This window comes from Kogia breviceps, chromosome 11, assembly GCF_026419965.1.
Source record: "Kogia breviceps isolate mKogBre1 chromosome 11, mKogBre1 haplotype 1, whole genome shotgun sequence".
Lineage (NCBI taxonomy): Eukaryota > Metazoa > Chordata > Mammalia > Artiodactyla > Physeteridae > Kogia > Kogia breviceps.
The window spans coordinates 11,773,448-11,800,737 of NC_081320.1; the positions used below are offsets into that span (position 1 = coordinate 11,773,448).

General features: G+C 43.2%; 1 protein-coding gene across 2 annotated transcripts; it reads left to right on the top strand.

Annotated features, from left to right (window-relative positions):
• Positions 1-460: 460 nt before the first annotated feature.
• POLR1B (RNA polymerase I subunit B) lies at positions 461-26,421 on the top strand. Of its 2 annotated transcripts, XM_059079077.2 has the most exons (15): positions 461-753; positions 4,398-4,565; positions 4,820-4,966; positions 6,413-6,545; positions 9,299-9,435; positions 10,343-10,566; positions 11,142-11,313; positions 14,595-14,766; positions 15,523-15,804; positions 16,949-17,082; positions 20,083-20,253; positions 20,831-20,987; positions 23,068-23,264; positions 23,890-24,143; positions 24,968-26,421. In XM_059079077.2, exons 1-15 carry the CDS (start codon positions 523-525, stop codon positions 25,848-25,850), a joined length of 3,462 nt encoding a protein of 1,153 aa, XP_058935060.1. In that variant the 5' UTR covers positions 461-522; the 3' UTR covers positions 25,851-26,421. The 2 variants fall into 2 exon arrangements, with proteins under 2 accessions (XP_058935060.1, XP_058935062.2); XM_059079079.2 differs by lacking the exons at positions 461-753; positions 4,398-4,565; positions 4,820-4,966; positions 6,413-6,545 and adding an exon at positions 8,557-8,671.
• The last annotated feature ends 869 nt before the right edge of the window (positions 26,422-27,290 follow it).

Genomic DNA, 27,290 nt, shown 5'->3' on the forward strand with positions numbered 1-27,290 from the left:
GCCGGCCCGCCCGGCTCAAGACTCCAGTCCAGACGACGCGGGGAGTGGGTAGAGAGGACGGACCACCGCTTGACCGTCTCAGTGATGAGCCTTCGACTTCAGAGCTGGGTAGAGAGCAGTCAGTTTGGTGCCCGACTGCTTTTTCCTTGAAGCCGAGACTCCGGCTGAGTGTCACCCCAAGGGTCTGCATCAGCACTGGATCGCAAAGCGGTCAAGGGAAGAGAGGGAAATCGCTCTCGGCCGGCCCTAATAGCACGAATGAGAGCCAAAGAGGTCGCACGTGGAATTGCGCGTGGAACGGATTCCCGCCTTTGGCGTCTCGCGGAAGGGGGATGTGGGAGGAGGCGGTGGAAGAGAGGAGGCCGGACGAGTCCGCCACGCTCTGACTCTGCACAGGTTTAAACTGGCCCATTCGCTCCACGGTATTGGTTTCAAGTCGACCCCGTAAAATCGGAGGACCCAGGGCCGGAGGAACAAGAGGAACTACATTTCCCAGCAAGCCGAAGGCGCCCGGCGCCGGCCATGCTTTCCGGCGCGTGTGGAGCCGTTGCTGGCATCCGGTGTGCAGGCGGACTCATGGATCCCGGCGGCCGGTGGCGGCACCTACCCAGCGGGCCCAGCCTAAAGCACTTGACCGACCCCTCTTACGGGGTCCCGCGGGAGCAGCAAAAGCCAGCGTTGCAGGAGCTGACGCGGGCGCATGTCGAGTCCTTCAACTACGCTGTGCGCGAGGGGCTCAGCCACGCGGTGCAGGTGAGCGCAGCGTCCTCAGGCGAACCCAGGCTCCCCTCAGCTCTGGGTTCGCCTGCGCCCCTAGCCCCTGCTCCAGGCGGGCGGAGGAGAGGGGCCCTGCGAGGGTAGGGGTGGGGGGCTTGTGAGGCGTTGGAGGAGGGCCGGGGGAGAGGTGATGGAGGCTCGGGGCCTGGGAGGGGGAGATCCAGGAGGCGGGGGGAATGGGGCCCAGGCCACGGGCAGGGGTCCCAGAGAGAGGGCTGGGAGGTCGCAGTATAATTTCAAATAGTTGTAACTCCTTGACCGTGCTAGGCTCAGCGCGGGTCTGTGTTGAGGAAGGTATCAGTGAGGCATAAAAGCGAGGTTCAGTAGGAACCATTTGGTCCACAGGAAGTGATTGGTACCATCATTACGTAGCATTTGCTGCACATTAAAGTGGTTGGTGTAGAGGGTGATGGTACCAGAGTTCAGGAGAAGATGGTGAGGGGAGGGTCTCATTTAGTAAGCATCCCCATGTCTCCAGGCACTGGGCTCTAAGGGTGAGGGAGAGGCAGGCCTGTAAGAGACAGTTCTTGCTTGGCATCATGTTTTGGATGGAGGAGGTGGAGCTGTGATGGCAGTCGGTGACGGTACACTTGAGCACTGCTGTGACAAGGGGCGGCCGCGTGGTACTCCGGGAGCACAGAGGAGGTCCAGCTCGTCCAGGTGTGTGAGAAAGGGCAGGATTACACGAATTGAAGAGGAAAGTGCGCTCCCTCCAGAGGAAGTGAAGGAGCAGAGCTCAAGGGGACTCTACCCTGTGCTTTTGTTGGGTAGGGCTTGCATTGTGGGAGGGGTGGAGAGAATGTGGAGAGCTGTGCCAGTCTCTGATGCTTGAACTCTATTCCGCAAATAATATGGAGCCATTGAGGCTTCTTTGAAGTTTAATTATTCCTTGACCTGGTTGCAGAAGACAAGATATTTTTGTCTGATGGGAAATAATAATTTCTATCATGCCTGGACTCATTGTATCATGTCTATGAGAAAAATTATACGTCTACTTAAAAGTTAATTTGGCCCTGGGGTTTATGAAAAGTGAAAAAGAGCCCAGTGTTGAGATGATCAAGGAAGGTTTGACCTAAAATGATGGAACACATGTACATAAGAGATTTTTATGGATAATGTGTAGACCAGCAGTTCTCAAACTTTTTGGTCCCAGGACCCCTTTCCACTCTTAAATTCTTGAGCGATTCCCAAAGAGTTTTTGTTTACTCCATTAGCAACTGAAATTCAGAAATCTTAAAAATACTAATTCATTGAAAAATAGACCAATTTTATATTAACTCTTTTTATAAAAAATATTTACTAAAGCAAAAATGAAATTAGTAGATGAATAATACTTTTGTGTATCTTTTTTAATGTTTGGCTTATTAGAAGACAGCTGGATTCTCAACTCTGCTTGTATAGTCAATCTCTTTTGATATGTTGTTTTGGTTGAAATACATGAAGAAAATCTGACCCAGATAATGACGCTGCAATTTAGTTTTTGAAAATGTTGTTCCATAAAGCACAGTAAGGTAAATGACTAATGTTTACAAAGCCAAGGGGAAAATAGCCTTCATCAGATCTTGTTTTGCCCAGTTTCTTTGGAGTGGATCCTCCATCTGCGAGTGCAAGTTGATGTCTGTCACATTTGTGAATTGCCTACTTGCTAAAGTTTATTTGTAACTCCCAAATCAGTACTCACCAACATCTGCAGGGACAAAAAATTTGAGTTGCCCATTGTACAGCCATCGCAACTCAGGTCCAGTAAGGCTACACTCTTGTTTTCTTGTTTCAAGTTCTTATACTAAAAATAATGAGATAGTAAGAGAGATACGCTCATTTTTTTCCCCAGCAGATTCAAAGTGTTTTTTTCTAAGTTTCTTCCATTTTTCACATTCTTATGGTTTTTTTTTTTGTTGGTGATTTTGCTGTTTAAAACAGCCATCATGCGTCGTGCTGAAGTGCTGTGTAATGTTCCTAAGTGTGAGGAGGCTGTGATGTGCCTTCAGAGAAAATGTATATTAGATAACCTTTGTTCAGTCATGAGTTAGTGCTGATGGCTGTGAGTTCAGTGTTCATGAACCACGGTATGTATTAAATAAGATGTTCTTAAGTAGAAACACATAAAGGGACTTCCCAGGTGGTCCAGTGGGTAAGACTCTGCACTCCCAATGCAGGGGGCCCAGGTTCAATCCCTGGTCGGGGAACTAGAGCCCACATGCATGCTGCAACTAAAAGATCCCGCATGCTGCAACTAAACATGCTGCATGCAACAAAGATCCCGGGTGCCGCAGCTAAGAGCCGGTGCAGCCAAAATAAATAAATAAATAAACGTTTTTTTAAAAAGAAAGAAAGAAACCCACATAAAGCAAGGTTATGTATTGATCAGTTGATGAAATGCTGTGATCAGAGACTGGCAGGAACCTAACTTTGTATTTCCCCTTAGAACAGAGGTTCAGAATTCACTGATTCAGCGCTTGTGGTGACTTTATGGACCATAACTATCTTGAATAATGAGAATTGGCTGTGTTGAGATATAGATAGTGCAGCAAATGGCTGGAGAAAGCGAATCTTCTAATCTCCTTTTGTAAACTAATGCTCTATCCTGAAATAGGAAATATGTTAAATTTTTATTTTAGAATAAAATACCGAATTCTAAAATACCAGCTTTAGATAAAATTTTAAAGTTTAGAAAAGGTCAGTTGAACTCACATGAGGTGGAAGAACCTCCCTCGTATTCTTAGCTCCATTTTTTTTTTTAACATCTTTATTGGAGCATAATTGCTTCTTAGCTCCACTTTTGGCATTGCTATTTTAGCACTAAGGCCAGGAGGTTGTTCAGAGTTAATACTAGGAGAACTCGGTGATGCCCCTTCCTCAGTTCAGCAGCGCTCCCCCCAGGGAGTGGTACAAAGAAGCAACTGCTGTGGAAGGGGAAGAACCAGCATGACCATCACCAACCCCTTGCATGGCTCTGGCTTCAGTGTGAGGCCACCGTGGAATGAAATGTACAAAGATCAGCCTAAAGAATGGCGTTATTAGAGTGTCTGTTGCTAAATCAGGAGGGTGTGTCCATATCCTTGCTCTGTTAGCAGGAGTCCCATTTGTCTTGCTATGCATGCAGAGGGTACAAGGTAAGAATGGGAGGGGTGGGGGAGAAATTAGGAGTTTGAGATTAACATATACGCACTACTATATATAAAATAGGTAAACAACAAGGACCTACTGTATAGCACAGGGAACTAACTATACTCGATATCTTAAACTATAATGGAAAAGAATCTGAAAAAGAATAGATGTGTGTGTGTGTGTGTGTGTGTGTGTGTGTGTGTGTATTATATGTAAGAATAGAGAAGTCAAGCACTTGGTTCAGAGAACAGCTTTGTTCTGTACACAGCTGTATCCCTAGAACCTACTACAGAATCGGACGTGTAGTAGACAGTCAAAAAAAATCTTGTTAATGCATTACAGTTTTAGGTACTTAGGATATGAATAGACTGGATGTAGCTTTAGCTGTTTTTCAGATGTGTCACATTAGCATTATAGCCATCAATGCTTACAGAACACATGGGATTTGAAAGAGTCTTAGAGGAAAAATACCTTGGAAATGCAAGCAGTTAACAGTGTGAATTGTGTTTCAGGCCATCCCTCCCTTTGAATTTGCTTTCAAAGATGAGCGGATCTCTCTTACTATTGTGGATGCTGTCATCAGTCCACCCACAGTTCCGAAAGGGAGCATCTGTAAAGAGCTCAATGTTTATCCAGCAGAATGCCGGGGCCGAAGGAGCACCTACCGGGGAAAGCTGACAGTGAGTACAAGAGACAGTGTATGACTTGCACACTGTACATTTTTGAGAAGAAGCCTGGTGCCTAATACAGTTTCTACCAGAATTCTACTTTCTTAGTGCTGTCATCCAAGCGATCCCATCTTTTAAATCTAAAGCATAAAATCATTTAGTTTATGGTTTTTTCTGCCTTAATCTTTTCAAATACTCATTCTTGTAGATCTGGATATTTCCTTCTTTACTAAATAATTTTTTTTTCCTCTCTTGTTTTCATTTAGGCCGATATCAGCTGGGCAGTGAATGGAATCTCAAAAGGAATCATTAAACAGTTTCTTGGCTATGTTCCCATCATGGTGAAATCCAAGCTTTGCAACCTACACAACCTTCCTCCAAAAGCCCTCATCCAGCACCACGAGGAAGCAGAGGTACCTGCAGGGGTCCCATGCGGTAAAAGGCCAGGTGACAGTAGAAAGCACCTGAGCTGGGAGTGAGAGGACAGGAAGCTTGTCGGGAGTGGGGGAGGGGTGTCCTGATGTCTTTCTCTGCTTCAGTCTCTGGATAGGTAACGTGGGGCATTGATGTTTTGTCTGCACACTGCATAGGCCTCATAATGAGTCTCAGATGAGACAATGTATGAAAAAAAACCACTCCAGTTAGAGAAAATTATTATTATGGGGAAAGAATTGGTAGGTTTTTCCTACCAACTGATACATATTTAGATATGTATTTGGTTTTTTTAAAGCTGTCTTAACCCACATATCTGTGGGTAAAATGTCTGCTTTACCCACAGTCAGATTCTGTGGACGTATTAAATGCTTCATATACCTTCCATTCAAGCCCTGTTAGGTGACTTTGAAGTATTAAGTTGAAGTAATCAAGACATGCAGACTCTGCTTACAACAGGGGGGCTGTGTTGTGTGGTGGGAAGAGGGATTTGGTGGCAGATCTGGATTTGACACCCAGCTGTTCCCGCTTACCAGTCCCGCACCTTTGGGAAATTTAATCTCCCTGAGCCTCAGTTTTCTCTTCTGAAAATGGGCATATAGCTCTCTCTCACTATGGGATTAAATGTTATGCTGACATAGAGCACTCAGCGTGATATGCCTGCTTCATAGTAGCTCCTTATTTATTATAGAAATGTTCTATTAACTTATTAAAAATTAAATATTAAAAATATTTTCCTATTTAGCTAATCCAAATTTCTGGTTTCCAGAGCTTTCATACAGTCAAAAGTTTTTTTTGTTTGTTTTTGTTTTTGTTTTCTTTTTGTGGTACGCGGGCCTCTCACTGTTGTGGCCTCTCCCGTTGCGGAGCACAGGCTCCGGACGCGCAGGCCCAGCGGCCACGGCCCACGGGCCCAGCCACTCCGCGGCATGTGGGATCTTCCCGGACCGGGGCACGAACCCGTGTCCCCTGCATCAGCAGGCGGACTCTCAACCACTGCACCACCAGGGAAGCCCCAGTCAAAAGTTTTTTAACTTATTCAAGAAACCATACTTGTCTGGAAGCTAAACGATTACTGTTTTCATCTTTAGACTTCTCTTTGGAGTAACTTGTTTTTGTTTTTTAACGTCATTTGAAGACTGCAGTCATTTTAGGGACAGAAAGGCAGGTTAGGTCCAGGTCTGGTAGAAGAAAATGCTATGATTTTCTTCCATAGTTTTCTCCCAAGTCTCTACAGCCTTTTTAATGTACTTAAGAGGACTTAATAAAGTCTACAGTTTCCAAGGGATCCACAGTTCCTCTTGGCCTAGTGCACCTCTTCTGCACATCTGTTTAGGAATGAGGGTGGTGATTGCAGTTGGTCAGTTTCATGTTTACGGGTAGTTATATATCTTTGTTTAACAAATTTTACTTCATCTCTTTGGCAGGAAATGGGAGGCTATTTTATAATCAATGGCATCGAAAAAGTCATCCGAATGTTGATTATGCCTCGCAGAAATTTCCCCATCGCAATGGTAAGACCAAAATGGAAAAGCAGAGGGCCTGGCTATACTCAGTATGGTAAGTTGTAGTGATTTTTTTGGACTGTTCTTTTAGAAAAATTTAAGCTATTTTATTGGGTCGGCCAAAAGGTTCGTTAGTTTTTTTCCTTAAGATGGCTCTAATAGCAGTTAGTTGTCTTTAACTTCATTTGAAACAGTTTCGTTAGATTGTATGTGACAGCTGTCGTATCAGCGTGCATTTAAAAAAAGACATCAAAATTAGTGAATTTTTGTGTAGCCATTTTAATATTGAAGGTGGAAGAAAAAAGCAACATTTTTCAGCATATTATGTTTTATTATTTCAAGAAAGGTAAAAATGCAAGTGAAACGCAAAAAAAATTTTGTGCAGTGTGTGGAGAAGGTGCCATGACTGATTGAACCTGTCAGAAGTGCTTTGCAAAGTTTTGTGCTGGAGATTTCTCTGGACGATGCTCCACGGTCGGGTAGACCAGTTGAAGTTGATAGCGATCAAATTGAGACATTAGTTGAGAAAAATCAACATTATAGGACTTCCCTGGTGGCGCAGTGGTTAAGAATCCACTTGCCAATGGAGGGGACACGGGTTCGAGCCCTGGTCTGGGAAGATCCCACATGCCGCGGAGCAACTAAGCCCGTGCGCCACAGCTACTGAGCCTGCGCTCTGGACCCCGTGAGCCACAACTACCGAGCCCACATGCCACAACTACTGAAGCCCGTGCGCCTAGAGCCTGTGCTCTGCAACAAGAGAAGCCACCGCAATGAGAAGCCCACGCACCGAAACGAAGAGTAGCCCCCACTCGCTGCAACTAGAGAAAGCCCGCACGCAGCAACAAAGACCCAAGGCAGCCAAAAATTAATAAATAAAATAAATAAATTTTAAAAAATCAACATTATACCACGCGGGAGATAGCTAACATACTCAAAATATCCAAATCAAACGTTGAAAATCATTTGCATCAGCTTGGTTTTGTGAATTGGTTTGATGTTTGGGTTCCACGTAAGTTAAGTGAAAAAACTGTCGTGATCTTATTTCCGCATGCGATTCTCTACTGAAATGTAATGAAAACGTTCCGTTTTTAAAATAAATTGTGATGGGTGATGAAAAGTGGATACTGTACAATAATGTGGAACAGAAGAGATCATGGGGCAAGTGAAATCAACCACCAACCACACCAAAGGCCGGTTTTCATCCAAAAAAGGTGATGTTGTGTATATGGTGGGATTGGAAGGGAGTCCTCTATTATGAGCTCCTTCCGGAAAACCAAACGATTGATTCCAACAAGTACTGCTCCCAGTTAGACCAACTGAAAGTGGCACTCGACAAAAAGCATCTGGAATTAGTCAACAGAAAACAGTCTTCCATCAGGATAATGCAAGGCCGCATGTTTCTTTGATGACCATGCAAAACTGTTATAGCTTGGCTGGGAAGTTCTAATTCACCCTCTGTATTCACCAGACACTGCTCCTTCAGATTGCCATTTATTTTGGTCTTTACAAAATTCTCTCTCTTTTTTTTTTTTTTTAAATTTATTTTATTTTATTTATTTATTTATTTTTTCCGGTACGCGGGCCTCTCACTGTCGTGGCCTCTCCTGTTGCGGAGCACAGGCTCTGGACGCACGGGCTCAGCGGCCGCGGCTCACGGGCCCAGCCGCTCCGCGGCACGTGGGATCTTCCCAGAGCGGGGCACGAACCCGCGTCCCCTGCATCAGCAGGCGGGTTCTCAACCACTGCGCCACCAGGGAAGCCCTATTTATTTATTTTTGGCTGCGTTGGGTCTTTGTTGCTGTGCGTGGGCTTTTTCTAGTTGTGGCAGGCGGGGGCTACTCTCCGTTGCAGCGTACGGGCTTCTCATTGCAGTGGTTTCTCTTGTTGCAGAGCATGGGCTCTAGGCACGCAGCCTTCAGTAGTTGTAGCACGTGGGCTTGGTAGTTGTGGCTCGTGGGCTCTAGAGCGCAGGCTCAGTAGTTGTGGCACACGGGCTTAGTTGCTCGGCGGCATGTGGGATCTTCCTGGACCAGGGCTCAAACCCGTGTTCCCTGCATTGGCAGGTGGATTCTTAACCACTGTGCCACCAGGGAAGCCCCCGAATTCTCTTAATGGAAAAAAATTTCAAATCCCTGGAAGACTGCAAAAGGCACCTGGAACAGTTCTTTGCTCAAAAACGTAAGTTTTGGGAAGATGGAATTATGAAGTTACCTGAAAAATGGCAGAAGGTAGTGGAGCAAAAGGGTGAATACGTTGTTCAATAAAGTTCTTGGTGAAAGTGAAAAATATGTCTTTTATTTTTACTTAAAAACTGAAGGCACGTTTTGGTCCACCCGATATTAAAAAGTAGATGCATCCAAACAGAGTCTTTGATATTTTTCTCCCATATATGTATAATTTTTTGTTTTTCTGTTAAGCATTTCTGTGTTATAATTTCATAGTGGGAAACCTTACTACTGTGTTCAGTTTTTTTTCAAACTGAATGAACACAGGTATTTGTGTTACTGCTTACGGTGCTGAAGGATGGCTGGCTTGGCCAGGTGTAGGTACAGGCCTCAGAACTCTTCTGGTTCAGGGTATGTGGCACTCCCCTCGGTCTCTGGCTGACAGTGACCTGGCCTGTTTGGTCACTCTCCTTGACAGTGCCTGGCTTCACGAGATAGCATTTTGCATTCATGAGCCCTATAGTTAAACAATTCATTCTTATAATTGAGCTAAAAATCAGTCTCTAATTGTAGCCATGCATACTATACTTAATGGTAGTATTGCTGAGTTTCTGACTGTTTGCTCTGTTTGTTTAAATAGGAGTTTCAATGCACTGTGTGAGGGAAGAACATTCCGCTGTCAATATGAACCTTCACTACTTGGAAAATGGCACGGTTATGTTGAACTTTATTTACCGGAAAGAACTGTTTTTTTTTCCTTTGGGATTTGCACTTAAGGTGTGACTTACTGAATATACGTCTTTCGTTAGGGAGTGAGTCATTGGAAGGGTGTCCTGTGCAGGATGGATAGGTTGTCCTCATCAGGGTTCGTGCTGTGCTGGCATCTACTGCAGCTCCATAATAAGTTACCTCAGGGAATTTCCTGGTGGTCCAATGGTTAGGACTCCTCGCTTTCATTGCCGAGGGCCTGGGTTCGATCATTGGTTGGGGAACTAAGATCCTGCAAGCCACATGGTGCGGCCAAAAAAAAAGTTAACTCACAAGGCAGTGGTTAAAACATCTCTAAACATTTCTCTCACAGTTTCTGTGGTCAGGAGTTTGGAAGTGGCTCCAGATTTGGGCAGTTCTGGCCAGGGTCTCCGGAGGTTGCCGTGAGATGTCAGCAGGGGCTGCTGTTGTTTAGAAGGCTTGCCCGGGGCTGGAGGATCCCCTTTCGAGGCGGTTCCCTCATGGCTGGCAAGTCACTGTGGGCTGTTGGCAGGAGGTCTCAGCTCCTCTCCACGTGGGCCTTTCCACAGGCTGCTTTGAGGCAGCTGTCTTCCCCAGAGAGTTAGCCAAGAGAACAAGGCAGGAGCTGGAGTGCCCTTTACGACCCTGCCTTGAGAGTCATGCTTCAACTTTTCCACCATATTCCATCGGTCACACAGGCCAGCCCTGGCTCAGTGTGGAGGAGTCCAAGGTTGTGGATACCAGGAGGTGAGGATCATTGGACTATCTTGGTGTCTATCATAATCATACAAACATTGCCCTGATTTTGAAGAGCTCACTTAGATTCAGCGATAGTGGAGTGCTACTTTTTCTCGGGTATCAAAAAAAAAAAAAAAAAAGAACAGAATGGTTACTAAATGATTAAGATGGTTTAGTTATTAGCATTTTTAAAAAAGAACCTCTTTTTCTTTTCTAGGCACTTGTCAGCTTTTCCGATTATCAGATTTTTCAGGAGCTCATCAAAGGAAAGGAAGATGACTCTTTCTTTAGGAACTCTGTTTCTCAGATGTTAAGGATTGTAATGGAAGAGGGATGTTCCACACAAAAACAAGTTCTTAGCTATCTGGGTGAACGCTTCAGAGTGAAACTCAGTCTTCCTGACTGGTACCCAAATGAACACGCTGCAGAGTTTCTCTTCAAGTATGTGTGCTTTTGTTTATTGGGGGTGGAGGGTGTCCATGCTTCCTTGTATTGATGTAGCTGGTGCTGGTGAGTCATCTGGGAATCAAAATGGCCCTGGGGGTAGGGCTCTGGCTTAGCAAAGTAGGGCCTAGCTTTGTTTCTGCAGCCATCCTCGCCTTTCTTTTTTCTGGTAGCTTCATACCTTCTGTTGTACTTTAAAACTTTTGAAATAACTTCAGACTTCCAGAATTGCTGCAAAAGTAGTACACTGGACACTCTCGTTCCCTAGTTCTTAACATTTTTACCTCTTTGCTGTGTTGCTTTCTCTGTATATCATCAGCGTTTTTCTTTCTGCATCATTGAAAGTTGCAGGCATCATGTCCCTTTATTTCCCCAAGGCTAGGACTTTGTCTTGTGTAACCACTGTGTAATTTTAAAGGAGCCCTGCTCTAGACCAGCACTGTCCGATCTGTATCCACGAGCCACATGCTGAGCATTCGAATGGCCAGTGCAGCTGAGAAGCTGAATTCAGTAGGACATCGAGTAGTATCAGCAGCTGAATCATTTTAAGCTTTTTCTTTCTCTTTTGGCAGCCAGTGCATCTGTATCCACTTGAAATCCAACACTGAAAAGTTTTATGTGCTTTGTCTCATGACCCGGAAGCTCTTTGCTTTAGCCAAAGGAGAGTGCATGGAGGAGAATCCGGACAGTTTAGTGAATCAAGAGGTCCTGACCCCCGGGCAGCTCTTCCTCATGTTTCTGAAGGTAAATGCAGGCTGCTTCACCCCAGAGCAGCCGTACCTCTTGTGGGATGATGGGGCCATTTCCAGCATGTTTAAAATTTCTAGTTTGGGCATTTTATGTAGTCTTTTTTGTTTGTTTGATTGATTGTTTAGCAGTAAGGGACTTACAGATCTTAGCTTGGCCAGGTTCAGAAATTGCTTTAATGTTTTTATAGAAGCTAAACAAAAACGATATCAAATCTTGGTCATAACATTAATGGTAAAGTGTAAGAGGCCTATATACACACATACGGTCAGTCCCCATTGTTCACAGAGCCTGTACTTGTGGATTCACCTACTCGCTAAAATTTATTTGGAACACCAACAGTGTCAGCACTCATGATCATTTGCGGATGTGCACAGAGTGCTAAAGAATTGGAGTTTCCTGATGTTCACGGTCCCAGCGGAGGTCTGATGAGCTGTAAACAAGGGTCTCTACTGCCCTGTTTTTCACAGTTTTGTGCTTTCTGTTGGTGATTTTGCTGTTTAAAGTGACCCCCAGGCTCAGTGCTGAAGTACCGTCTAGTGTTCCTAAGTGCAAGAAGGCTGCGACGTTCCTTACGGAGAAAACACTTGTATTAGACAGGCTTTGTTCAGGCATGAGTTACGGTGCTGTTTGCTCTGAGCTCAGTGGTAACAAATCAACAGTATAAACTAAGGTGTCTCTCAACAAACACACAAAACGAGGTCATGTATTGATCGGCTGACGAAAATGTTGTCAATGACCAGAGACTCCCTGAAGTCTAACCCTGCACTTTCCCTAGGAGCAGTGCTTCTGCGCTCGCCAGTGCAGTGTTCACAGAGACAGGATAGGACAGGATTACTGTAAATAATGAGAACGCTGCGTGTGTCGGGAGAGAATGTTGGCATGACACAAAAATAATTTTATAAGCAAGTTGATTTGGTGGCATTTTATATTTTGAATATCATCCCTAAAAAAAGATTTAATCTAAGAGATAACAGAACAGCGGCAGGGAGAAGAAGGAGAGGACTGAAGTAAAAAATCTCCAAGTTCCTAATCTGGTTAATAATTAAATTCTGGGCTTCCCTGGTGGCTCAGTGGTTAAGAATCCGCCTGCCAGTGCAGGGGACACGGGTTCGAGCCCTCGTCCGGGAAGATCCCACATGGCGCGGAGCAACTAAGCCCGTGCGCCACAACTACTGAGCCTGCGCTCTGGATCCCGTGAGCCACAACTACTGAGTCCGTGCGCCTAGAGCCCGTGCTCTGAAACAAAGAGAATACACTGCAATGAGAAGCCCATGCACCGCAACAAAGAGTAGCCCCCGCTCACCGGAACTAGAGAAAGTGCAGCAACGAAGACCCAATGCGGCCAATAAGTAAATAAATAAATAAATTTATTTTTAAAAAATAATTAAATTCTTACCTGAAGGTAGTAACTTTTGTTTCTGTCTGCTCTGTCTATAAAATTAGATTGAAAAATTTTGGTAGCCTAGAATTGCCCTGATAAAAATTCACGTCAGGCAGAAGTTTCAGTCATCTTTAAAGACTATTATTACGTTTCCCTCGTCCTTAAACTGAAGCATGTGGGTTCGTTGGGAGCCGGCCATTTTAGCAGTATCTTCAGTTGCACGACATTACCAAGGTGACCTGTTTCAGCAGCAGAGGAAAGGAAGCTTGAGGCTTTTTCAGCGAATTCATTGCTTAAAAGTGTCTGATTTCCTTACCTTTGCCTCCGTTATACTCAAGCTTTTAAACCTCTGAATTCGGGACATGAAAGCAGTCTTCAGAAAGGTACACGACAGTGACCTGATAGGAATGACAGGCTCGTATAACCATCTCAGTGAGAGATGCCACAGAGACTGAGGTCCCTGTGATTGGGTCCGAGGCTGCTTAACAGGGTTGGGGAGTGAGGGACGCCGAAGCGATGCCCCTCTGAACTGTGAGAGCAGAGGGGGGGGTGCTCTTCTTCCTCCCCAGCGCCGCCTCGCCCTGTGTAGGCGTCTCCGCCCATCTCTTCAGATGAGCCCTTTTACCAGAGAGGCTGGTGAGCCTCGTGGGAAGGCTTCCTGGAGGGCTCTCGCTTGATTCCGCTTGTACTGCGTGTGCAGACCGCACAGGCAGGTCCACAGTCGCTCACCTGCAATTCCAGATCCAGAAAGTATGAGAACCAAAAAAAAAAAAAAAGAAGAGAGAGTTGGCAGCAAAACTTGATCCAAGCCAGCAGGAGGCTGTTTATAACTTTCATTTGCTACACTTAGTATAACAGTTCGTGTCTCAGGGTAGAAATGTGTTTGATGATGAGCCAGTGCCTCAGTCTCCGTCATGGGTGTTAGGTAATAAAAGGTGGGTGTGCCTGTCACCTTTCTGAAGCCTAAAAAATTCTTAATACTGAAATGCATTTGGCCCACGGGTTTTCAGAGGTCCGGTAATGCAGCGCTTCCTGAGGAAAAGTCTGTCGTGAGGCCGAAGTAAACGTGCAGAGCGCCAGCTTGTTGTACGTGCCCAGTAAATGCTAGCTAACCTCGAAGAGGCCACAGGCAGGCCTCTGACCCAGGAGGAGAGTTTAGCTCACTCTTTCCGCCTCCCCGTCTCCAGTTCCAGAGCATTTTACCCGCATCTCTGTTCCTCATCTCTGACTTCTTTCCTCTTTTCCCTTCCTTTTCCTTTATGTTTCAACTTGTATATGAGAAGAACGTGTCGGTCTTTCCTATTGGCTTGTCAGGGGTCCTGTGTGTTGGGTGTCATTTGGGGACTTCAGGCTCTTCCTAGTTGTTTCGTTCTTGGGACAGCAGGCTACTGCTTGGTCTCAGGGCTTTGTTGTTGTTGGCCTGTTTCTGGGGTTGAAGGTCTTTTGCTTATTTGATAAGAGCATTTGAATTAAAAACTTTTCTAAGGCTCAAGCAAACCAGTGTGGATAATCTCGACTGGGAGCGATTTTGTTCCACCCCAAGGGACTTCTGACCGTGTCTGGAGACCTTTTTGTGGGTAAGGGCCAGGGGTGCTGCTGTAACATCCCACAGCTCACAGAACAGCCCCTCGTCACAAAGAACTATCCGGCTAGATGTCTATGGTGCTGAGGCGAAACTCAGCGCTGCAGAAGTCTGTACCTTCTGTCTTAAGAAATGCCTGAGCTATAATAGCACTTTGAAAAGCTGTTTTTTCAGGTTTATAGTTTAGAAGTTTTCCGTGTCAAATGTATGAATCGGTGGGCTTTTGTTATGGATGTGCAGGTTATGTAAGAGTAAATATCCAACTTGTGGTAATGAAAATACCTAAAAATTTACATTTTTTTCTTATTTCAGGAAAAACTGGAAGCGTGGTTAGCATCTATTAAAATAGCTATAGACAAGAAGGCTCAGAAGACCAGTGTGTCCTTAAACACTGAAAGTTTGATGAAGATTTTTAATCTGGGAACAGACCTTACAAAACCATTTGAATATCTTCTTGCTACTGGGAATCTACGTTCTAAAACAGGTGAAATTAAATAGAGAGGCTTCATTGAGTTATGATTTTCAAATTAGTTGCTTAATGTAGATTTATATATTGCTGAGAGGGATTCTTTTCAAAAGTGAACTTCTTACTCTCATTAAAGACAGCTTTCACATTGTAAATTTTGACAGGTGTATATTGGGCTGTAGACAGGCTGTCTGTGTCGTTGAAATGTAATTTTAATGATCAAATGCATTTCCTGTGCCTCCTTCTAGAAAACTAAAGAAAGCTTAGCTCTCTAAGGGAAGGTTCACTAGATGGGTTGTCTGGGAGGGTTTTAGACATGCCCATCCCTAAACCAGTTGTATTAGAATGACTGGAAAACTTTAAAAAGTGGTTATTGGGGGCCGAGAAATCTTTTTTTTTTTTTTTTTTTTTAGAACAGATGATACTGGTGCATATTCCTTAAGGGCTAACAAATGCTTGTGTGTTATCCAGCCCTCTTGGATGAATCCCATTTAATTACCTGCTATTTTATTACTCATTTAATGTTTTCCCACAAAGGAGATAGTGTAGAGGAGATGGAGAAACAGTCGAGGCTAATAGAGTTTGTGAGACCTGGGGATTTTTACTATGTTTTTAAGCTCTTCCCTTCACCAGAGCTGAGTAAACTTTGTGATAAGCCACTCTGTGATCTCTAGTGTACTCTGAGGTTTTACCTTATTAGAGCCTCCAGTAAAAGATAGGCTTTTTCTTTTTCCTTAGGTTTAGCCCATTTTCAATGACATTTGTTTTATTAAGGTCTCGGCTTCCTGCAAGATTCTGGACTCTGTGTCGTGGCTGACAAGCTGAACTTCATACGCTATCTCTCCCATTTCCGCTGTGTGCACAGAGGGGCAGACTTTGCCAAGATGCGGACCACCACAGTGCGCAGGCTGCTGCCGGAGTCCTGGGGTTTCCTTTGCCCCGTGCACACCCCCGACGGGGAGCCCTGTGGCCTGATGAACCACTTAACCGCCATCTGCGAGGTCGTCACACAGTTCGTGTACACAGCATCTATTCCAGCTTTGCTCTGCAACTTGGGTAGGTGGTGTACAGCAGTCTTGTCTTGTTTGCTTGTGTGCGTTTTAACAGGTGCAAAGCTATTAAGTTGTGCTTCTTTGGGGGTGGAGCAGAGAACTCTTGTAAGGGTGATGGGTGAAGCACCGTGGATAACCTGTGACATTTTGTGAAGCACTTGCTGTCTTCAGAAGGTGTTGATGGCTCGTGGAAGAGTGTTCTTTATTTAATTAGAGTCGATTCTTGGTATTTGCAGTACTTCTGTAAAGTCACCACTGGCACTGAATTCGCAGATACTGAGCCGTTTTTCCTGGGGAAGCAAAAGATTAGGTTCCTGTGAGCCTCTTGTCACAGGAACAAGGAACACAGCCTCTTGAGCGTTTTCATCAGCTGGGACACAGTCTTGCTTTATGTGTGTTTCTGTTTAAGGATGCCTTATTTAATGTATACTGTTGATTCATTAATATTGAGCTCTCAGCCAACAGCGCTGTAACGATAAGCTTATCTAACACGTTTTTCCATAAGGCTCAGCACGGCCTCATGCTTAGGAACCGGCACTTTCACACTGTGCTTGAAGGCCATTATAAACAGCAGAATCACCAACGAAAGCACAGAGATGCAAAAAACATGGCACTGAACAGAGTGCGGAAAGGACGCTTGTTTACAGTATGAGCCGAAACAGACAGCGTGTCAGCTGTTTTGACCTCAGCTGGGAACATGTGTATCCGGCGATTCAAAATTTTCACTGCGTGTCCTCAAATGATCAAAACAGCGCCACTAGTATTGATATTGGGGTTACAAATAAATTTTAGCAAGTAGGCAGATTTGTGATATGTGAACAAGGAGGATCAAATGTAATTAGATTTTTTTAGAAAAAAAGTTAGTATGTTTACATGGCTCAGAAATCAAAATACAGAAGGTGTAGAGGGAAAAGCCTCCCTTAAACCCGTCCCCCTGTCCCTCTCCTCACCGGCAATTAGGGACGGTAGATTTGGGGGGTCCTTGCTGAGATGATTTAGATATTTACTCAGGCAATACAGAAACATTCCGGCTTAGAGACAAGGTGACTAGATAGCTAAAACGATGAAGCACTTGTTGAGTCTGGAGGGAAAGTTAAATGTTGGGAAAAGCATCCTGATGTGATCATTCCGTTCCGTCACTTCACCAGGCGTCACTCCAGTTGATGGAGCTCCACATCGGCCGTACAGCGAGTGCTACCCTGTCCTGCTGGACGGTGTCATGGTTGGCTGGGTGGATAAGGAGCTTGCTCCTGGCGTTGCCGATTCTCTCCGACATTTTAAGGTGATCTTGAGTCTCTGTGAATTGTTCTGTCCTTCCGTCCTAGGTTTTCAGTCATTTGCTAGTTGTTGAGGTGGCCCCAGGGCATTCCCGAGTGTCAAGGGGACCAAGTCCAGAATCACGTGTTACATGTAGTTGGCCTGTTTCTTCTCCTTTAATCTGGAACAGTTCCTCAGCCTTTAATGTCTGACTTTTTTTTTTTTTTTTTTTTTGAAGAGTACAGGCCAGTTTTGTAGACACTCTTGTTTTATGTAGCTTTCTTATAATGAGATTCAGGATATCTTTTCAGGAGGCACTTGATGTTGGCTGGTCTTCTGGCTGGCGACATTAACTTTGATCACTTTAAGATTCTCTTCTTTAAGTCCACTGTACTATTACTCATTTTTTTCTGTAATAAGTAGTATGTAGAGAGAGATTTGGAAGCTCTGTGAAAGCCCTTTTTCCTCATCAAATTTTCACCCACTAGTTGATGAGTTCTTTGCAAATTTTATTACCATTCCATTGATGATTCTTTGCTGAGTTACTTATTACTGTAATGGTTGCCAAATGGTTGTTTTCGAATGCCATCATTTGTTCTATGTTTATTAGCTGCTACTATGTAAGGGAGAGTTTTCCTGTTTCCATTTATTTATGTGTTCATTTATTAGCGTGGATTTATAGATGCTTATTTCATGAGTGTTCTCTTACTATCATTCATTTTGATGCTCAAATTGTATCAGATTTGGCCAGTGGGAACTACTCTGGACTGGTCCCTGGGTTGTTTTGTAGATAGAACAAAATGTATCATTTTAACAGTTTTCACGTGTACACAGTTCAGTGACATTAAGTACATTCGTATTTTTGTGCAACCATCACCATTATCCATCTTCCAAACTTTTTCATCTTCCCAAACTGTACCCATTCAACAGTAACTCCCCATTCCCTCTTCCCCCAGTTGCCGGTAACCACTGTTCTACCTTGTTCATGACTTTAACTTTGCTAGGTGCCTCGTGTAAGTGGTACATAATAAACCGTACAATATTTGTCCTTTTGTGTCTGGCTTATTTCACTTAGCATAATGTTTTCAGAGTTCATCTGTTCTGTAACGTGTTAGAATTTCATTCCCTTTTATGGCTGAATAATAGTCCTGTGTGTGTGTGTACACACACACACAGTTCTTTTGGGTGTATTCTTAGAAGTGGAATTGCTGAATCATATGGTAATTCAATGTTTAATTTTTTGGCATCCATGGAGAAAGAAATTGTGAGATTTTCCCCTTAGATGCATTAAGTGTATTATATTAATTCATTCCCTAACAATGATCATTCTCTAATAATAATGATGAGTGATGAGTCTTAAATTCCTGAAATAAATCCCACTTGGTCATTATTTTAATACTTAATAAATACTGATACTTTCTTAAAGACTAATATTTTATTTAAGATTTTTTATAATCAACATTTACAAATTTCTGCTTTATAAAAAGAATTAGAAAGTTTTCCTTAGTTTTCAGTGCTCTGAAACAGTTTGTGCAGCATCGGGTCATCTGGTCTTAGGTCTTCTAGAATTCACCTGTGAAATCATCTGGCTCTAGTGCTTTCTTTGGGGATAGCTCCTTGATACCTTTGTTTCTAATATAGAAGTTGGTCTTTAATCTTTTCACCTCTGCTGTGGCCTGTTCTGGTAAACTGAATTTTATTCATTTCATCTTGGTTTCAGAGAGATATGCAAAGCGACCCATGGTTTTAAAATTTTGTTCCAATGGTTTTTTTTCCCCCTTTGCCATTTTTTTACTCAATATATTCACCCCCCCTTTTTAAAAATTAGATCAAGTAGTGGGTACTGTTAATTTAAGAACTGATAATTGTTTGATTTATTAATTTGAACGTTTTTCTGTACTCTGCCTCATTAATTTCAGGTTTTACTTTCGGTTTGATTTCTTGTACTTTTGTTGTTGTTTTAGCTTTTTTTTTTTTTGTCGGTAGCGGGCCTCTCACTGCTGTGGCCTCTCCTTTTGCGGAGCACAGGCTCAGCAGCCTTGGCTCACGGGCCCAGCCGCTCCGCGGCATGTGGGATCTTCCCGGACCGGGGCACAAACCCATGTCCCGTGCATCGGCAGGCGGACTCTCAACCACTGCGCCACCAGGGAAGCCCTGTTTTAGCTTTTGAGCTAAGAATTAATTCATTTATTTTCATTCTTTCATTTTATTGATAATTTAACTGTGAATTGCCATAAGTTCTGCTATACTGGTTTTGTTGTTTTTTCACATTTCTGTAATTTTAGTTTGTATATCTCCTTTCACCCAGGAGTTCATAAAGGTTTTTTTTGCTTGTTTTTTGTTTTTTAAGTCCCAGGTAGAAGGGCCTTCTCACTGAATACATTTTAAAATAACACCAGTAATCTGTATTTGATTGATTGATTGATTGATTGAAGATTGTTTTAGTATTTATTTATTTGGCTGTGCCGGGTCTTAGTCGAGGCACACGGGATCTTCGTTGCAGCATGCAGGATCTTTTAGTTGCGGCATGTGACCTTTTAGTTGCGGCATGTGACCTCTTATTTGTGGCATGTGGGATCTAGTTCCCTGACCAGGGATCGAACCTGAGCCCTCTGCAGTGGGAGTGCAGAGTCTTAGCCAGTGGACCACCAGGGAAGCCCCCGGTAATCTATGTTTTAGACATCAGAGCATAGAATTTCATTTAGTATGTCTACACACGCATTCTTGATTTACCTTTTCCCCAGTCTCAGTTGTACGCAGTTTGCCTGATACTGAGACTGAGCCCCCAAGAAGGTAGGGCTTTTGCCAACTCTGGATATGGGGCGAACAGCCGTCTGTGTGGGGTTGAGACTGACAGGGTACTAGGTTTGTTACCTGCAAAACTGATTGAATTCTAAAGATGCTGCTTTTTACATTCGATCTGCTTCTCCACTATACCCACCTCCTGGGTGGCAGGGGAGACAGATGTAAAATACTTCATTTATTCTTAATTGAACTCTTTTTTTTTTTTTTTAATTGAAAACAGGTTTTGAGAGAAAAAAGAATTCCTCCCTGGATGGAGGTGGTCCTGATCCCCATGACAGGAAAACCAAGTCTGTACCCAGGATTGTACCTTTTTACCACTCCTTGTAGACTGGTGCGGCCTGTGCAGAACTTGGAATTGGGCAAAGAAGAACTAATTGGAACTATGGAACAGGTACACAGACTATGTGTGATTGTATAGTATGCAGCTTTCAGAGACTTAGTAACCATTTCTTTTTTAAAAGTGTTAACTGTTATAATCACAGTCGGGGCATTTGAGAGAAAGTCAAAGCTTATTTTCTGCCTCTTCTGTGACCAGCATGAAGCAGTTTTCATGCTCATCCAACTTGAGAGAGGCCTGGCAGTCACACTGCTTGCCTTTCCCATCCCGCTCAGCTCCCCACTTCCCTTGGCAGCCAGCTCTGCCTTGGGTGGTGAGACTGAAACATTCCATTAGAATCACTCTCAGTCTTTGCCTACATTTCTGCCGTTGGAAAACCCTGGGCTTCGTGCTACTTAAAAAAAAATTTTCCTCCTTCCTGTCTCCCTTCTCAATTGGACCAGGGTAGATTTAGGATGAAGTGTGTAAGCCGTGGGGTACTTCCAACTGGATCCCTTCAGGGTTCATGGTACTAGGTGGGGAGTTTTTTCTTTCAAGTCTGTGAGAACTAAACTCTGAGACGTAGAGCTAATACGTGTTAGCATTCACAGTTATTTTGTGCCTTGAACTCCTCGTCCTTCCTCTTTTCCAGATCTTCATGAACGTTGCTATCTTCGAGGATGAGGTTTTGGCTGGCGTTACCACCCACCAGGAGCTCTTCCCTCACAGCCTGCTGAGTGTGATCGCCAATTTCATCCCTTTCTCTGATCACAACCAGAGTCCGAGAAACATGTACCAGTGCCAGATGGGTAAGGTGGAGGGGAGGGGAAGGTGGTGGTAGTCACAGAAGAAAAGGGCTTGCATTTTTAAAAAAAATTTATTTATTTTATTTATTTTTTATTTTTGGCTGTGTTGGGTCTTTGTTGCTGCACGCGGGCTTTCTCTAGTTGCGGTGAGCGGGGGCTGCTCTTCGTTGCGGTGCGCAGGCTTCTCATTGCGGTGGCTTCTCTTGCTGCGGAGCTCGGGCTGTAGGCGCTCGGGCTTCAGTAGTTGTGGCTCGCGGGCTCTAGAGCGCAGGCTCAGTAGTTGTGGCTCGCGGGCTTAGTCGCTCCGCGGCATGTGGGATCTTCCCGGACCAGGGCTCGAACCCGTGTCCCCTGCGTTGGCAGGCAGATTCTTAACCACTGCGCCACCAGGGAAGTCCCTTAAATCTGTTTTTAAAAATTAAATCTGTAGGGTTTCCTGCCATTATTTCTAAAAATATTGCTTCTGCCTCATTCTCTCATCTCCTGAGACTTCAGTTGTGCATCGTATACGTTATGCCTTTTAGTATTGTCCCATAAGCCACTGGATTTTTGTTCTTTTATCAATCTTTTTTTCTTCAGATTGGGTCATTTTTATTAATCTATCATATTCACTGTCATCTAGTGCATTTTTATTTCAGCAACTTAATTTTTTAGCTTAGAGCTTCCATTTCTTTCATTTTTATAGTTTCTGTTTTATCTGAGAGTCTTATCTTCATTCATCGTGAACATATTTTCCATTACAAGAGCATAGTTATAACAGGTATTTTAAAATCATTGTCTGCCAATTCCAACATCTGGGTCATCTCAGGATCAGTCTCCATTGATTGCATATTTCTTTTGAGTCTTGGGCATGTTTTCCTGTTTCTTGGTATGTCTAATAATGTTGGATTGGATTGTGGACAGAAAATATGTTGTAAAGACTAGATTCTATTCTGTTCCTCGGAAGAGGGCTGGTTTTTAGATTACTGGAAGCTGGCTGAACAGCTGTTGAAGTGCACTCTTTAGCCTTAGGTAGGCGGCTCATGTCTGTCCCACCGCACATAGTGCTGGACGGAGTCCACCAAAGATTTGGACTCACGTTTATATGCAGAATGTAAGGCTCTCCCTTTATGGTTCTCTCCTTTCTGAAATTTCCCCCCTTAGCTTCCAATTGCTGTCATGCTCTGAACTCTATTCCTTGATTCTTCAAGCCAGTAAGACTGGGTTTCTGAGCTTTAGCCACTACACTGACTGAGTCATCAGGCAAAAAAATTAAAAACAAGAAACAAGACATTAAAAACTGAAAAAACTGGAAATTCACTCTGAAGTTTCTTTTGTCCAAATGTTAATCCCTCTCTAATTTCTATTTTTTATTACATTTCAGTACTTTCAGGTATAGTGTACATGTGTGTAGTTGATTTTCTTTTCTGGATTTTATACTTACATGTTGGGGGTGATATTGTAGGAGTATCTCTCTATACTGGAAACTGGAAGTCTCCCTTTTTAAAAAAAATTCCCCTGTGTATATATTTATTTTTATTTTATTTATATTTATAGTTTTTAAAATCATTTTGTTTTGAATTGATTCTCTGTACTGTAAGGTAGTAGTACAAAGAAGCATCTTACCTGCCCCCTGTACCTACCTCACTATGCACAATTTACAAATACCGACATCTTACTGTGTGTGTGTAAGAAAGTAATCTAACTAGATACTTACTGTCACTCCATCTCTCCCCCCAGCAGTAGTAATATCCTGTAGTTTGTATATATATCCTTTACATCCCCTTTTTATGCTTTCATTACATTACATGTGTGTCCATTAAACTAGGTCTAGAATCGTTTGGGATGTGTGGCCAACGTACCTGAATGCATCACATTAAATGTCATTCTGCACTTTTTCTCATTCAGCATTGTTTTCAAGGGTCACATTGATACACATTTGTCTACTTCATTTTCACCCCAAGTATTAGTCTGTAGTAAACTTAACCAGCATGATTAATTTATCTATTCATTCCCCTATGATGAGTATTTAGTTTCCAATTTTACACGTCACCTTCATAATCAAGGAGGGAAAAACGAAATACTAATTTTTTTCCCTTTGTAGGTAAGCAGACTATGGGCTTTCCACTCCTCACTTTTCAAGACCGGTCCGATAATAAGCTGTATCGTCTTCAGACTCCACAGAGCCCTTTAGTGAGGCCGTGCATGTATGATTATTACGACATGGATAACTATCCAATTGGCACGAATGCCGTTGTTGCTGTCATTTCTTACACTGGCTACGATATGGAAGATGCCATGGTAAGTTTTACCAGGAGATGTCGTTCCATCCTTTTTTGTTTTTAACTTCTTTGTTTACCATCAGATCACTGAACAAGTATTTCTCGTGTGCCCAAATGCCTAGTATTTGGTGCGTGACTATTCCGTTAAATAGTTAATTCCTGGTCTAAGTTAAAAGTGACAAGCCTTGAGGGATATCACTAAATATTCATAAGTGTATTTGAGTGCATAGTATGAGTAGATGTCGAATGAATGTAGTCTTGGAAATATCTACCTTTATACGTGTCTGGATTTTAATAGTTAGCAGAGGTGATTTAGGAAATGTGGATAGTTTTAAAATCGGATGCCTAAACCAGTTGTAATTCTAACCAGCTTTATTTTGAAAACTCTCATTTGGTCTCAGTCTTTTTCTTTTTTGGAGGTATGTGGGCCTCTCACTGTTGTGGCCTCTCCCGCTGCGGAGCACAGGCTCCAGACGCGCAGGCCCAGCGGCCATGGCTCACGGGCCCAGCCGCTCCGCGGCAAGTGGGATCTTCCCGGCCCGGGGCACGAACCCGCGTCCCCTGCATCGGCAGGCGGACTCTCAACCACTGCGCCACCAGGGAAGCCCTGGTCTCAGTCTCTTAATGATTCTTTGACTTCACAGATTGTGAATAAGTCCTCTTGGGAACGAGGCTTTGCCCATGGAAGTGTCTACAAGTCTGAGTGTATAGATCTGTCTGAAAAAATCAAACAGGGAGATGACAGTCTGGTGTTTGGAGTCAAACCTGGTGACCCACGGATTCTGCAGAAGTTGGACGATGACGGATTGCCATTTATTGGAGCACAGCTGCAGTATGGAGACCCATATTACAGCTACCTAAACCTCAGCACTGGGGAAAGCTTTGTGATGTACTATAAGTAAGTGCGCATAACCAGTGCTATTTTTGTGTGTGTGTGTGTGTGTGTGTGGTACGCGGGCCTCTCGCTGTTGTGGCCTCTCCCGTTGCGGAGCGCAGGCTCAGCGGCCATGGCTCACGGGGCCAGCCTCTCCGCGGCATGTGGGATCTCCCCAGACCGGGGCACGAACCCGTGTCCCCTGCATCGGCAGGCGAACTCTCAACCACTGCGCCACCAGGGAAGTCCAACCAGTGCTGTTTTTTAAAGGCTATTTCTGAGTGAAATTGCTGGAGGTCAATGCAAGTTATTTTTCAACAGGAGAGTTTTTGGAGTAAATGTAAGTGGTAGCTTAGTTATTAACTGAATGGACATTTCTTAAATGAGACAAAGTTCTGTGGTCTGTTGTACTGCCTTTGTTTTTCTACTTTTCTTGTCAGTCTACTACAATTGATCGGTTATCTGTGATTTATTTTAAAACTGTATTATTCAAACTTGAGCATCTCTCTTGGACATGCTGTCAGTAATGTTTCCTAGCTAAAATGTTGAGTTCATTATACCTCGATAAAAATAAAATTTTTAAGCTTATTTTACAACTGTACAGTTGGTTTCAGTAGTAGATCTTCAGCTGCCTTTCTTGCTAGTATTCTTTCAGATGAACACAGTTCTATAGTGAACATAATCAGTAGCCCTATCCATCAATACTTTTAGGGATACCAGCTCTATTTGTATTGGAGAATAGAGGTGAGAATAAGTTTTGCAAATATCCTTTATGAAGCACTAAATATATCAGTAAAACTTAGTATCTCTATATATTTTGACATTTTGTCTGGTTTATTTTTTCCTAGGAGTAAAGAAAATTGTATTGTGGATAACATCAAAGTGTGCAGTAATGACACTGGAAATGGCAAATTCAAGTGTGTCTGCATCACGATGAGAGTCCCTCGGAACCCAACTATCGGGGATAAATTTGCCAGTCGTCATGGGCAGAAGGGCATCTTGAGCAGACTGTGGCCAGTTGAGGACATGCCATTCACCGAGAGCGGGATGGTTCCGGACATTCTGTTCAACCCTCACGGTTTTCCGTCCCGCATGACCATCGGTATGTTGATTGAGAGTATGGCAGGGAAGTCTGCGGCTTTACATGGTCTCTGCCATGATGCTACGCCCTTCATCTTCTCAGAGGAGAACTCGGCCCTGGAATACTTTGGTGAGATGTTGAAGGCTGCTGGCTACAACTACTACGGCACTGAGAGGTTGTATAGTGGCATCAGTGGGCTGGAGCTGGATGCAGACATCTTCATAGGTGTGGTTTATTACCAACGCTTACGCCACATGGTCTCAGACAAATTCCAAGTTAGGACAACAGGAGCCAGAGACAAAGTCACTAACCAGCCTATCGGGGGAAGAAATGTCCAGGGTGGAATCCGTTTTGGGGAGATGGAGCGGGATGCTCTTTTAGCTCATGGTACCTCTTTTCTCCTTCACGACCGGCTCTTCAACTGTTCAGATCGCTCTGTAGCCCACGTGTGTGTGAAGTGTGGTAGTTTGCTCTCCCCGCTGTTGGAGAAGCCTCCCCCATCGTGGTCCGCCATGCGCAACAGGAAGTACAACTGTACTCTGTGTAATCGCAGTGACACCATCGACACTGTTTCTGTGCCTTACGTCTTTCGGTATTTTGTAGCTGAACTGGCAGCTATGAACATCAAAGTGAAACTGGATATCGTTTAACTTGACCCTGGCTTTTTGGGTCAAGATTGCTATCAGATTAAAACAAAATGTAACTGTAGTTCATTGAAGCTCTTAATAGGTACTCTGGAGTTTTTCAAGGTTAAGAGTTCTCAACCAAGACCTGGCAACTAAGAATGCAGAGTTTCTGAGTTGCTCTGGTATAATAACTACTGAAGATGATTTTCAGTATATTTGTTGTTCTTTAAAAATGATACACTGATAAATAGAAGGATATTCAGGGAAAAGTCTTTCCACCCCCAGGTTTTTCATATCCTGCATTCAGCAGGCAGTGACTGTCAAACATTTATTTGTCCATGTAGAGCAGAGCAGTCAAATATAAACAATGTAAGCCATGTGTATGTAATTTTGTATTTTCTTAAAGTAAAAACAAAGGTAAAAAGATGTTTAACAGCTTTTTTTTTTTTTTTTTTTTTTTAACAGCTTTTTTGAAGTGTAATGGTTATACCAAAAAAATGCACATATTTAATATATATAATTTGGTGCGTTTGAACATATGCATACACTTGTGAATGGTCACCACAATCATGGTAATAAATGTCACCCCCAAAAGTTTCCTTGTGCTCCTCTGGGTGATTGTTTTTGTTTCGTTTCTTGGTGTTTTTATGGTAAGAACACTGAGCTTGATATCTACCCTGTGGACTAATGGATAGAACACAGATGAATATATCACCCCATAAAAACAGCTGTTCAAAAGATTGATATGTGTCTCTAGAAACTGGGTCTTGGTATAACAAAAAAATAATGTATTTATTGAAGGAAAGAGCGATAAAACTAAATGGTATGTGTAACATGTCTATGAGTGAATGGCTGCTAAAACATAGAAAAATACAACTCAAGACTGAATTCTATATGTGACTAGAACAAAAATGTATCTAAAAAGAGCTCTATTCAACATGGAATGATATGAAGTATATCTATGAATGGACAGTTTGTATAAAACAAAATTATCTACTCAAAGGAAATACCTGAACATAAGAATGAATGGTATTTTTTAGAATAAACTATTTTAGAATGGGAAAAACTATACACACAATTATATGCTGTGTATCTCTATGAATGGAATGTTGGCAGAACAATACTGGATTAACATAAGACATTTCCATATACGTAATTGAATTATACTTTTATATCTCCCCAGAGTTTATGAATCTAAATGAATGTTAACTACTGAAAGGACGGTTTATACACAAGAGAGATGCAAAATATACCTATACATGGAATGTTGGTAGAAAACAGAAACAAAAGAAGGTGTCTACAGAAAGAAAACACGTATATACAATGCATATTGTGGGTCCCTGGAATAAAATGTGGTTAGCATGGGAAGGAATATATCTACTCCAAGAAAAGTGGTGTACACAACACTGAATGATAGGTTACTTACCTCTGAGCTGAATGTTGGTATAACAACGAGTGTAGCTA

Excerpts from the sequence above, each read along its gene's own strand:
- POLR1B (XM_059079077.2), top strand. The coding sequence starts at position 523 with ATGCTTTCCGGCGCGTGTGGAGCCGTTGCTGGCATCCGGTGTGCAGGC. Across the intron at positions 4,566-4,819 it reads CCTACCGGGGAAAGCTGACA|GCCGATATCAGCTGGGCAGT; the intron begins GTGAGTACAAGA and ends GTTTTCATTTAG. Across the intron at positions 20,988-23,067 it reads CATGTACCAGTGCCAGATGG|GTAAGCAGACTATGGGCTTT; the intron begins GTAAGGTGGAGG and ends TTCCCTTTGTAG.